Here is a 12,427-nt window from a genome sequence, read left to right as displayed (position 1 = left end):
TATAATTTTAAAAAAAAGTTACTTTGATGAGTTAAAGTAATGTGAAACCAAAGCAATGTACAACTTATTGATCATAATTTACAGTGCAGTTCTTTCACGTTGTATTAATATTTCACAATATTACTCTTTTTAACGTGAGTATAAGAGACTTCTTTCAAAAACATTAAATTGTAATTCTTACAAACTTTTGACGTAGTGTATACTTGGCAGAGACGTCATTCAGATAAGTGAGCAAAACACCAGGAAGGATCTGGGTTATTTTAAAGTATGTTTCGTATAGTACATAAGCAATCATTGTTTCAGTTCCTCTGAATCAACAATGTGCACTAAGAGCACTTTCCTCTAAAAACAGCAACAAGGCTGTGCCCTTGTGTCAGACATCACACTATTAGAGAGCCATTCACAGACAACTTGATTTGACCCCTTTCCAGTGTGCATGCAAACAAGCCCTTGTGTCACCAATCACGCACAACGTTCTCTGTGTTCTCCTCGTCTTTCATTCGCAGGCGGCTCAACACTGGGCTGGCCACTGGAGCCGTCCCATTGGTCAGCCTCTGTCCGATGGCTGAGGGGTCGATGTCGTCTATGGTGCTAGCGTTCACGACGACGTCAACACCCTGGAGAGAGAGAAAAAATTCATCAGTAGTACTGCTGCACACACACACACACACACGTCACCTGGCAACCAGCATTAACCGTGCATTTAAATGACGAGAACTCTTTTAACTGTCACAAGAGAGTCAGACAAAAGAAGAAAGTCACAAAAGCATCAGGCTGCATTGACCAACTCTACTTGACAAGTTTCCTAAAGACATCTTGTGATTCTACCTTGTCATGTGACTTTGTATGAGACTGTTGTGAGGGAAATGTTAAAAAATTACAGTCCAGTAGCAAAAGTCTCATCAGTGTTTGATTCATTTCTGTGTATTTAATGGGATTGGTTCAAAAGTCTTCTTCTGTGACTCGTTTGTGCCACCATTAAAAAGAAGAGGTTTTGGAGATTGTAAGTCTGATTAATTTCCGCAAACCAGTAAAAAAAATGGTAATAAATGTCCATTTAAGATTTTTTTTTTTTTTTTTTACAAATAATATGTTCATGTGGCATTTTCTATTCAAATACACACATATATTGAAAATAAGGCTATAAAATATTAAGATATACTTTTTCTAGCGAATGCCGTGCCATATTTTCAATTGGTGCAACTGCAACAAAATTTACACTAATGTTCAAAAGTTTGGGGTTGGTAAGATTTGTAATGTTTTTGATTTGTAATGTAGTCTCACCAAGGCTGTATTTATCTGATCAAAATACACCAAAATCAATAATATTGTGAAATATTATTACAATTTAAAATAAAACATTTTTTATTTGAAAACATGGAATTGGAATTCCATTGGAATTGTAATGGAATTCGTTTCAGGAGCCATTACTCTAGTCTTCAGTGTCACACGATCCTTCAGAAATCATTAAAATACGCTGATTTGCTGCTCAAGAAACATTTATTAATATTTTCAATTTTTAAGAAAGTTGTGCTGTATCTAATACTGTTGTGAAATTGTGAGTTTCAGCATTCTTCAATAAATAGTATAGTATTTATCTGAAATGTCTTTACTGTCACTTTTGATCAATTTAATGCACTCTTGATAAATACAAGTATTACCTTACTTTAAAACTTAAAAAAAAATCATACTAACCCCAAACTTTTGAACAGTGCTGTACATTATTAACTCATCAATAACATAATTAATGAAAGAATTAGTCCAAAGTGAATAACTGCAGTTAATAACATATGAAGGAATAACTATGAATGAGTATGAATGATTCATTCACATGCAATTAGGCTTTTCATGCCAGACAAAACAAGTCTTCAATGTGCTTGTGAGAGCATCACAGAATATAGAGCTCTAACTTAGCTTTTGTAAGAATATCAAACAAACCGACTATATCTAGTTCATGTGTATTTCTCTGACATAGCTACATGAATACTGCCATCAATGTTTTCAGTAGCTCAAAAAGAGCAACCGGTGAGTTGACTGGCACTTTAGATCAATTCATTCCTGATAGCACCGTCTCTCTTTCAACCCAAAAGCACAATCTCTGCGGCGGCCTTGGTTGTCTCGCTGATGTTTTATCGTGGAGTTTCTCTACCTCAATACCTCTATTCTCTCTCTCTCCCTTTCTCACCCACGCACCCACGTTGAAGAGATTGAGAGGCTTGAAAAGCAGAGCGGCCCCCCATTCAGATGCCTCACACCGACAGACACCTCCAATACAATAGCCATGAAGAGGAGCGAGTTAGTCATCTAAAAACATCTTCTTGCACAATACCAGCAGTTAGGTACATACACTCAGGAGCACACACACATCCAACAAACCCACCAAGACTCTGTGGCCCACCCACATGACTTGATTTACTCTTATCTGCTGGAGCACAGGACTGAATTACTGCAGAGCTAAAGAGGCATGCTGTTAAACAAAGCCATAAAGAAAGCCTAAACAACAACAGAGGTGGTATTGAAAAGCACTAAAAAACATATTAGTAAAAACATGTTAGTAAAAAATTTATGCATTATGAGTCAATGTTTGAAATGAACACTTTCGTGAAAACATGACCAAGTGTCATTCAACAAAACAAAACTTATTTAAAAGATATTTTATGCATATACTGCAAATAAATGTACTGTTTTCTAATTAAAGTCGTTTCAGTGAAAAAAAGTATTTCTATTGTTTCTATGCATATACTGTAAATATTAATATACACCACAATAAAATGGGCGCTCAATCTTCCTCGATGGCCTCAAGGAGCTGTCTTGCTATCCCATCAAGTTCCGCGTTACGGGGAGAAGCAGTCTCCTGAGGGATTCTGCCCAGTATGTATTTAACACCTATGGTGTTTCGGGGAACAGCAATCTCCAGTAGGGTTTCAGCCAATCTCCACCCAGCAATGCTGCCGGAGTGTTGTGGACACGTAAGGTTGTTACAGCAGTTTGCCCCATGGTAAATGTGGGCACTGTCTTTTCAATCAGTCCCATAGTGTCAGGGTTTTCCACTGACAGTCCTGTCTTTGTTCAATGTGTCTTTGTTTGTGTTGTGCTTGAGCACATGGCTCTGTCTTTGTTTGTGTTGGCCATGTGCTCCTCTGTTCCTGCATCCTTGTTACCAATTACCACGCCACCTTGTTGATGAGTCCTCGTTAGTCTGAGTGTGCTCCCCTGTTCTTTGTCGAAGTGTGCACACATGTTCTTCATGTTCTCAGCTCCCTTTATAATGTGTTCTCTTTCCCTCTTGTTTTGCCACAGTGTACTTCTGTGTGCTACCTTGTGCATCGCTTTTTATTGTTCATTATCTTTATTGAAGATAGTGCCTGGATACATTGTCTGGTGTCTGTTGTGTCTCCTGTTTGTTCCAGCCCTGCAAGCTGAGCTTCTCCAGCTGCTTCCTCTCTCTGCCAAGCAGCAAGAAAGGTGCAGTGATTGATCATGCCCTGTGAGTCTATCTACGTGTGCTGTATGATCCTGTCTGGCTCTCGCTGCATCCATTGGCCTTGTGCTGCACATCAACCACAGCACACCAGCCTGCTCACCATGCGCTGGTCTCAGCGGCCACCCTCTCAGCTTGCCTGTCATTGTGCTTTGTTCCCTGCCTACTGTTTGGACTGTTATCACCTCCTCACCCACCATCTCTCGTCTTGTCAATAAAACCCGTTAACACTCATTCTGCGCTTGAGTCCTCTCTCATAGATCCGTGACACATAGTTGCAAACTTTGGCTGTTCCCTGCCAGTAAGCTGTTCAGGGAGCTGAATTGAACAATTATCTCTATTATCTATTATGGCTTTCAGTGACCTGAGGGCAAGGTCCCTCTGAGGTAAGTGTGTCACACCACAGTATTGGGTGCTCATTCTTCCCTCAAGAACCTGTTTCACTAACCAGTGTTTTGGGAAGCAGCCGTTTCTAGCGGGATCCCACCTGAACTCTGCTCAGAAATTCTGCCGGAGTGTGGCACCCACCTCCCTCTTCAGAGGGCATCAGGACATTTAAGGTTGTTCATGGGCATCCGTGTACTGAATTGCATTGACTGGCTGATCCTAGCCTGGTTAGAGAAGTTGGCGGCTCGGCATTAAGGTGTTGTTCTCTCCCATATAAGGTGCATAGGTCTGAGGCTGAACCTCAGGAAAAGTGTACTATCTTCAAGTCAGAGAACCACTTTTCTAGGGTAACATGGGATTCGACCACGAAACAGGCATGTTTGTTGCCCGTTATGGGCAGCATAAGCTAAGTCATTAAAAATGTTTGAGAAATTAAAGGCTCAATGAGTCATAAGGGGAGGGCAGTCTTCCAAGGCTTGCAAATCTGGCAGCAGGAATACTGTCGAGACAGGGACTGAGGCCCGGGGAATTGCAACTCCATTCACAGGTGGTGGAGTCCATATGGCAGAGGTACGGTCAAGAGGAACTGGTCTTTTTTGCCTCAGAGAAGTCGACCCACTGTCCCCTTTAGTTCACCCTCACACCTCCAGCTTGTTTGGGGCTGGACTCCACGGTACTAGTGTGGCCGAGGCTTCCTCTGTACGTTCTTGTAAAGGTTTGCCAAGACTGAGTCCACCTATTATTAGTGGCTCCATATTGGCCAGCCAGAGTCTGGTTCTAGGATCTAGTGTCTCTCCTTGATGGCACTCCTTGTGAGATTCCTCTCCGGAGAGACCTCCTGTCTCAACTGAAGGGGTTGATCAATCCTGATCTATCCAGAATGAGATGTGGAAACTTTGGGTCTGGCCCTTGAGGGGCACCAGCTCATAGATTCCGGTCTCTCAAATTAGGTTGTTGGGCCGATTCTGAATTCCAGAGCTCCCTCCACAAGGAAATTGTATGCCCTAAAATGGCAGATCTTTCAGTCGTGGTGTGAAAACCACCACTTGAACCCAGCCCACTACCTTGTTGGTACACTGCTGGAGTTCCTCCACAAACACCTCTCAGCAGGGTTAGCCCCTGCTGCCCCTTAAGGTATATGTGGCAGCTATTTCCCTAGCCTTGTAACCTAACCTTCTTTTAGAGCTTCTGTAGGGAAGCACCCCTTGATGTCTCCATTTTTTTCATGGTGCCAGACGGCTGAGGCCTATCTGCAGGAAGCAAGTTCATTCTTGAAACCTTCCTGTGGTCCTGAAAAGTTTATCAGAAGCTCAATTTGAACCCTTAGAGTCAGCCACAGAGTAGGCTCTGACTTTTTTTAAGTGGCTCTTCAATTACTATATTATTTCTTTAGAAGAGCAGAAGATCTGCAGGACCTTTTAGAATAACCCCCTCCTGCTTGGATTTTGCACCCCAGACCTGATTACATTCAAAACATGCTTGGTCAGTCCTTGAAGGGGGCTGATTGTATTCATTGTGAGCATTTCTCCATAAGGCTTACCGCTCCTTCCTGGCTCTCTTCTTGAGGGACGGGAGTCAGGCTTCTGGTTGGGGTTCTGTGCCTGTTGAGGCAGCACGGCGGCTTAGATCATGGGGTTTGCAGGTTGAGTTGGAGGAGCTTAAGACGGGTGTCCCTCTTTCTCTTGCTATATCCACTTACTCAGAGGATCCTTTTTGGATTTGAAAGTTCGCTTTGCGAATTCTTCTGATCTGAACAAGGAACCAATGCTGTCCGCATCTGGCTCTGAGGAGTTAGAAATAGTCACGCTTATGCGACCGCACATCTGGTCATACTTCATGCCTTCTTCTTCCGCTGCATGAATCACTGGATCAAGAAAGGCTTCACCTATTCACACTCTTAGGATTTACGTCTACCGCTCAGGCCAGTGGCATTTATGCACTTAAATCCCGGTCTACCTAGAGGTCGCAGCAAGGGGGTCTTTGTTCACATAGCAATGCCTTTCGCATTGAATAACCGATGCAATTTCTCTGGCCTATGAGGCGTGTGGAATGGCTTCGCCTCTAGGTGTCAGATCTCACTCCACCCAGGGTATGTAGCATCTTACAAAGCACTATCCAAAATCCCTAAGAGCGTCCCCTCCCAGGGGGAATCTGGGCACACCTCGACATTGTGTACCAGATTTTCTTTGGGGCCCCGCCTCTACTTATCCTGCCACCCCTGGTGATTCGGGAGGTGGAGGTGTCTGACGGGCCATTTGCCCCATCTTCGCTCACGAGGGAATCTTAAAAATAAAAAATAAAAATAATTCCTCTATTTTTTTTAAGACTTTGCGGCAGCTTGGCAACTTTGGCTTTGATGGGCAGGCATCTTTCCTCAGTGGGCTAGCGTCGCTATTGACATTCCCACTGCGGCAATGACATAATGCAACGTTGAGTTACATTCAAAAGGGAATGTCTCAGATGACGTATGTAACCCGGTTCCCTGAGAAGGGAATGAGACACTGCTTGCCACACTTCGGGCATGTCTTTGTGGCTTCCTTCAGACAATCAAAATCTGGAGATTCCCTGACATAGGTGCCCTTTTATGGTCATGCTTACATGTTTTGCTACATAACTTGACATCACATTAGCCAATCAAGATTGGTGTATTTACACATGTGTTTCAGACACCAGTCATGCAGAAGAGTTCCCATAGTGTCAACTCTATTACGCAGCATTTCATTCCCTTCTCAGGGAACCGGGTTACATATTAACCTGAGACGATTTATTAAATTAAAATTATTTTAATGACAATTTGCCATATTTCCTCACCAATTCTCATTGTTGTAAATTAAGATATTTTATTTTTTTAATTTAATCTTCATTATTCTCAATGATGATTCCCATTTGATTCAAGATCATATTGTTTGGGCACATTTTTTTTATTATAAAAATCTGCATTATGTAAAGGCAGGGTAGGTCAAATGAACTTCAATGAAATGTAAATACCTTGTAAATGTTAAGACTTTAATTTAAATACTTTTTTTGCATTATGATAATAAGAACTAGATTTTGTAAACATTAAGGAAATGGGAATTGGATGGGAACATGGTTAATCACCAAAATAATGTCACATTATGATCTTTTATTTCTTCATGCAAAATATATATATATATATATATATATATTTTGATTTTGTGGTGAACTAGACCTGCTTTGCTAGCTTCAGCCCAACACTAACAAAGAAAATTGTTTTGGATGAATCACATTTCCTTCGTTCCAGACAGTTTTCTCAGGAAAGTCAGAAAATATTAAACCTAACAGCTAACACTCCTCGCATGCTCAGAGGATAGATGATGACAAAATGAGTGACAATGGGTTCATATGTCATTGAAATGGGTCATTACCTAATTTAAAAGGGAAGTAAAAGATGTTTGTTTTACCTTGGGGAGACCCACCTGGAAAAACTCGGCTATGGTGGCTACATGGCTGGCACAGGCACACTTCCTGGCATCGGGCACATCTTCACCAACCTGAACACACATTGTCAAGTATGTGTTTATTCAGAGAATTCAACTGCAGTGTGAATGAAAAAAAAGAAAGAAAAAAAAAGTCTAGCACACTTCAGAGTACTGCCAATATATAATTGTCTCAGATTGCTCCCCTAGGTAGTTTCAACCTCCCACTGCATTCAGAAAACCCAAAATTGATAATAACATCCTTGAACCTTAAAAGGAGGTGAATATTGTGTTCCACTGCAACCATTAGGTGCAATTCCAAGGCGCCAATATATTTAAAGAGAGACTGTCGCTTTAATAATTCAACTAACAATAGAGAGACTTCTCTGATCAGCACCCATTCAAAATAAAGAAGCTCACACAATTTAAAATAATTGCTGTGACATAAAGAGATAAGTACAAAAATACAAAGTAAAAAACATGCTTGTAATTAAACGAACATAAGAAAATAATGAAAGTATTTAGTGAAAGAGTGTCTTTCATATGAGTTGTGTGCAATATATAGTACTTTGCTTTTTATGCAGTATTTGTATGCACTTCAAAATACTGGTGCAAACTTCAAATTGATTGATTTATACTACTGGTCAAAAGTTTGGAATAATTACGTTTTTTTTTTTTTAAGTCTCTTATGCTTGCCAATGCTGCATTTATTTAAACAAAAATTTAGTAAAACAGTAATATTGTGAAATATTACTACAATTTTAAATAACTGTTTTCTATTTTTAACATATTTTAAAATGTAACTAATTCCTGTGATGGCAAAGCTGAATTTTCAGCATCATTACGGCAGTCTTCAGTGTCACATGATCCTTCAGAAATGATAATGCTCAATTATATTACTGGTGCTCTATTATTAATAATGTTTGAATTAATAATCACTGTTGAAAACAGTCTTCATATTTTTGTGGAAACAATGCATCCCTGCTGAATAAAAGTACTAATTTCTTTCTTTCTTTCTTTTTTAAAATCTTATTTACCCTAAACTTTTGAATGGTAGGGCATCACATTTTCCACAACAATATTAAGCAGCACAACTGTTTTCAACATTGATAATAATAAGAAATGTTTCTTGAGCAGTAACCTTTGGGTTACAAGTCCAACCCTCTAACCATTAGGCCACAACTGCCCCCATAGAAGACTTAATGTTTCAAAAACATAAAACAAAAAACGTAATTATTCCAAACGTTTGACCGGTAGTGTAAATCATTTAATTGGAGAGCTAAAATAATGACTGGAGGCTTACATTTAGTTTATTCTAAGCAAGATTATACAGTGATTCATCTATCTTTCGCTCTCCAACTCATGTTCAAAAATCGAAATGCCTTCAAGTCACTGTCATACTGGCCTATATCAGGCTGACCGCACAGTAACAAAATGTATCTTCTAATCTGATCTAATCTTAGATCTTTAGCAAAACACAGTAGTAATTTCATAACTACTAATTCAGGATTGTGGGGGCTAAATATATGGATTAGACTTGGGGCTCGCTCCCACCACCATAACAAAATGATTTCCTACTTTTGTAAGATAAAAGAATGCATGTATAATTAAAGACTGGCACTGATGTCGATTGACTGTGGTTATGTTGACTGCTCTGCCCTTGTCGACCTCTAGAGCTGAAGTGTTCTTGCTAACGGCTTGCAATATGTCAGTGTCACTGAGCGCAGGTTGTTGCGTCATCTCACCCAGTTGATGAGGACGTAGCGCGGCAGGGCTGCCGTGGGCTCCTTCAGACTGCAGAAACCGTACATGATCCGGGTGTTATCGAAGGTGACTGCGATCTCTGCCAGACCGCCATCTGTCAAACACAACAATCACAGAGTTTAGAAAGAAAAGTACATTTTTCCCATCAGTTGGCAGTGTAGCAATTGCAATAATAATAATAATACTTGTATTGTTTTTTTTTCTTCTTGTATTTCAGTCAAAACATGGCCCATACTGGCCCGACCACACAGTAATAGAACATGCTTTCTAATCTAATCTTCTAAATGTTGGATCTTTAGTGAAGTAGTCATTTCTTAACTACTCTATTTAGGAAATAGGATTGTGGGGGATATATGTAAAAATATTTTCTGCTTTTGTAAGATAGTTAGAGACATTTTTATTTATAGCAGTTAGTAGTGTACAGTACTAAACTGTGCTAAACTGCAAAAAATGAACAAACAATAAATAAACAAACAAAAATAATAATTAAAAAATGCAAATATAAAATAAAATAAAAATAAAATATCAAAACATTCTAAAAACAAAATAAACTTACTTAAGATATAAGACATAAGATATTACGTTTATTTTCAGAGAATAAAATGAAGTATTTTTCTTTTTTTTAAGCATAAACTTTCACTAAAAATTACATTGGGATAAGAAAATACTTATATCAATTCAAAATACTTTAAGATATTCTCTAAACATGTAATAGTCTTAATGTCTTGCAGTTTTGCTTCTGAAATAAATGTATCTTGTTTTATGTATGTATATATATATATATATATATATATATATATTGTATATATTAGTAGGAGTATTTTATGAATATCTAAATGTTTTTTTAATTAAAAAAACATATTAACAAAATAATAAAACCTGTTAAAACTAAATAATTCTTAATACAATTCTGTAAAATTAGTTGCAAACGTTTCTTATTTAAGTGGCCCATTATGCCAACCATGACTGATCGGTTAGCTACTGCTTCTCATGAGAGGTATAAATGTGCCAATAGACAGACACAAATCACTGGAGTGGGTTTCGGACGGACATGAATACACTCATACACACACACACACACACACACACACACACGCACACACACACACACACACAGTCTGGTGGAAGTTCTTTCCTGCTCCGGAAAAAGTAAATTACACAAAGTAGCAGACACATACCAGTGAGCCCACTACTTACTGCCCACATAAAACAATTTTAATTCCATGTGTTTGATTTCAATGTCCAATTTTCCCCAACTCTGAGCACACTAAACTGATCTAAATAAAATACCAATCCTGGTCATTTAATAATAATAATAATAATAATTCATTACATTTATATAGCGCTTTTCTTGGCACTCAAAGCGCTTCACATGGAAGGGGGAATCTCCTCAACCACCACCAATGTGCAGCATCAACCTGGATGATGCGACGGCAGCCATATTGCGCCAGAACGCCCACCACACACCAGCTTACTGGTGGAGAGGAGACAGAGTGATGAAGCCAATTGGTATATATATATACATATATATGGGGATGATTAGGAGGCCATGATGGAGAGAGGCCACTGGGCAAATTTGGCCAGGATGCCGGGGTTACACCCCTACTCTTTCGAAAGACATCCTGGGATTTTTTGTGACCACAGAGAGTCAGGACCTCGGTTTAACGTCTCATCCGAAGGACGGTGCTCTTTGACAGTATAGTGTCCCCATTATATACTGGGGCGTTAGGACCCACACAGACCACAGGGTGAGCACCCCCTGCTGGCCTCACTAACACCTCTTCCAGCAGCAACCTGGTTTTCTCAGAAGGTCTCCCATCCAGGTACTAACCAGGCTCAGTGGGCAACCAGTCTTGGGCTACAGGGTGATATGGCTGCTGGCATTTAAACGGATCATTTGAAATTGCAATTGGATAAATTGGATCCTTTCTGCTTTGAAATCTGATTGGCTGAGCTATATATCTTTTTTCTTTTTATTCGTTTTATCGTTATCTCAAGTTTGGATGGATGGTTTGCATCATTCTCATTTTGTCATATTTACAGGTATTTTTAACAATGCTCAGATATGATGTTGAAAACTGCAGCAAAATGATGGCTTCAGATACAAATACTTCAGGAACAAGAGAATCAAACTGTTCACTGTAAATAAACACTGCGGGAAATCTCTTGCAAACAGAATTCCCACAACAAATCTAACTTCTGTGCTAATCAGCACGGCCCTTAATAATAGCCTTCCCTCAGTCACGGACTAAATGATTGTCATCAGAGTAAAATGACAGGTTTCCCTCCTCCAGCTCTGAGACCGTACAGTTTGATCGGCCATAATAGTTTGAAAACGCCGTGAGATTTGAGTGACGGTTACTGACGCCAGTGTTTGGGATCTGTTCGGTTCGTAGATGGCAGGATTACAGTCCTTTGAGTTTTAAGATAGGCTGCAAATCAATAAAGATGTTTGTCTGTGCACAACTCCAACAGTGTTAATATCACATTTAATGCGTTTGGCTTCCGTGTCACGATACAAATCGCACGGCGGCGTTCACCGGCACAATCATGCTACATCAACAATGCAAATGAATGTCATCAGTCACAGCCGACAGAGTTATTGCTTGTGCATGACTAGATTCTGGTCGGTTATTATTAGATGGTCTATATTTGTACAGGAGGTATGTTGAGATGTAGCCTACCTCCCGATGAAGACAGGATCAAATCATTACTCTCATCTTCATATGTGTATAAGGCCCTGGAGAACAGAGAAAGAGGAGAACATTCAGTAAAGCGGATATTCAATCAAAAAATTCAGCAACAACAACAATACGATGCAAAAATAATAACAGTTATGAAGGAGGTTGAACTAAAATATTGGTTTTACGTAAAGCCCTTGTGCATAATGCATTATAAAAGTATTCATAATGTATATTATAATGCATTATATCTTTTCATAAATAATTGCAACCAAAATGCATTATAATATTTGCGGATTTTAAAATTGTTTTAATGCATTACACTTTCTGCTATTATAAGTATATAGTATGTACATTGGGAAGAGGACTATAAAATAAAGTGCTACCAAACTCATCTCTACAGTACAGACAGACTGGAATGCGTTCTATCCAGAAGGCCAAAGCAGTGCACTCTGGGACGAGGGTGCTGTTAGCTCCGAGGAGAAAAAGGCATTATCCTCTGTCATCTGAGAGCTGTGTGTGTGTGTGTGTGTGTGTGTGTGTGTGTAGGAGGATAAAATATGGAGCACTAGTACTTGTTATGCTTCTAATAAAAGTGCATCTGCTGCTTTTTTCATCCTTTCTCACGCTTACCTGCAAAAGCGAGAAGGATTCTGGTACAAGCGAATCGCGATATC

At 39.5% G+C, this 12,427-nt stretch overlaps 1 protein-coding gene across 7 annotated transcripts in view; it reads right to left on the bottom strand.

Moving 5' to 3' along the window:
- dbn1 (drebrin 1) overlaps positions 1-12,427 on the bottom strand; it is a 92,452-nt gene that overhangs the window by 16,752 nt on the left and 63,273 nt on the right. For 5 of the 7 annotated variants that reach the window (XM_056262295.1, XM_056262298.1, XM_056262300.1 and 2 more), the window contains exons 2-5: positions 11,754-11,809; positions 9,051-9,163; positions 7,291-7,380; positions 471-617 (exon numbers count right to left, since the gene is read on the bottom strand). In XM_056262295.1, coding sequence (XP_056118270.1) covers positions 471-617; positions 7,291-7,380; positions 9,051-9,163; positions 11,754-11,809 — 406 coding nt within the window. The remainder of the gene's footprint in view (positions 1-470; positions 618-7,290; positions 7,381-9,050; positions 9,164-11,753; positions 11,810-12,427) is intronic. The other 2 variants (XM_056262297.1, XM_056262301.1) reach the window with 1 other exon arrangement.

The sequence above is a fragment of the Rhinichthys klamathensis genome, unplaced genomic scaffold (genome assembly GCF_029890125.1).
Source record: "Rhinichthys klamathensis goyatoka isolate OS25496 unplaced genomic scaffold, OSU_Roscu_1.1 h1tg000191l_1, whole genome shotgun sequence".
Lineage (NCBI taxonomy): Eukaryota > Metazoa > Chordata > Actinopteri > Cypriniformes > Leuciscidae > Rhinichthys > Rhinichthys klamathensis.
The sequence above is the reverse complement of the archived record's forward strand: the minus strand, read 5'-3'. Positions and strand labels throughout refer to the sequence as shown.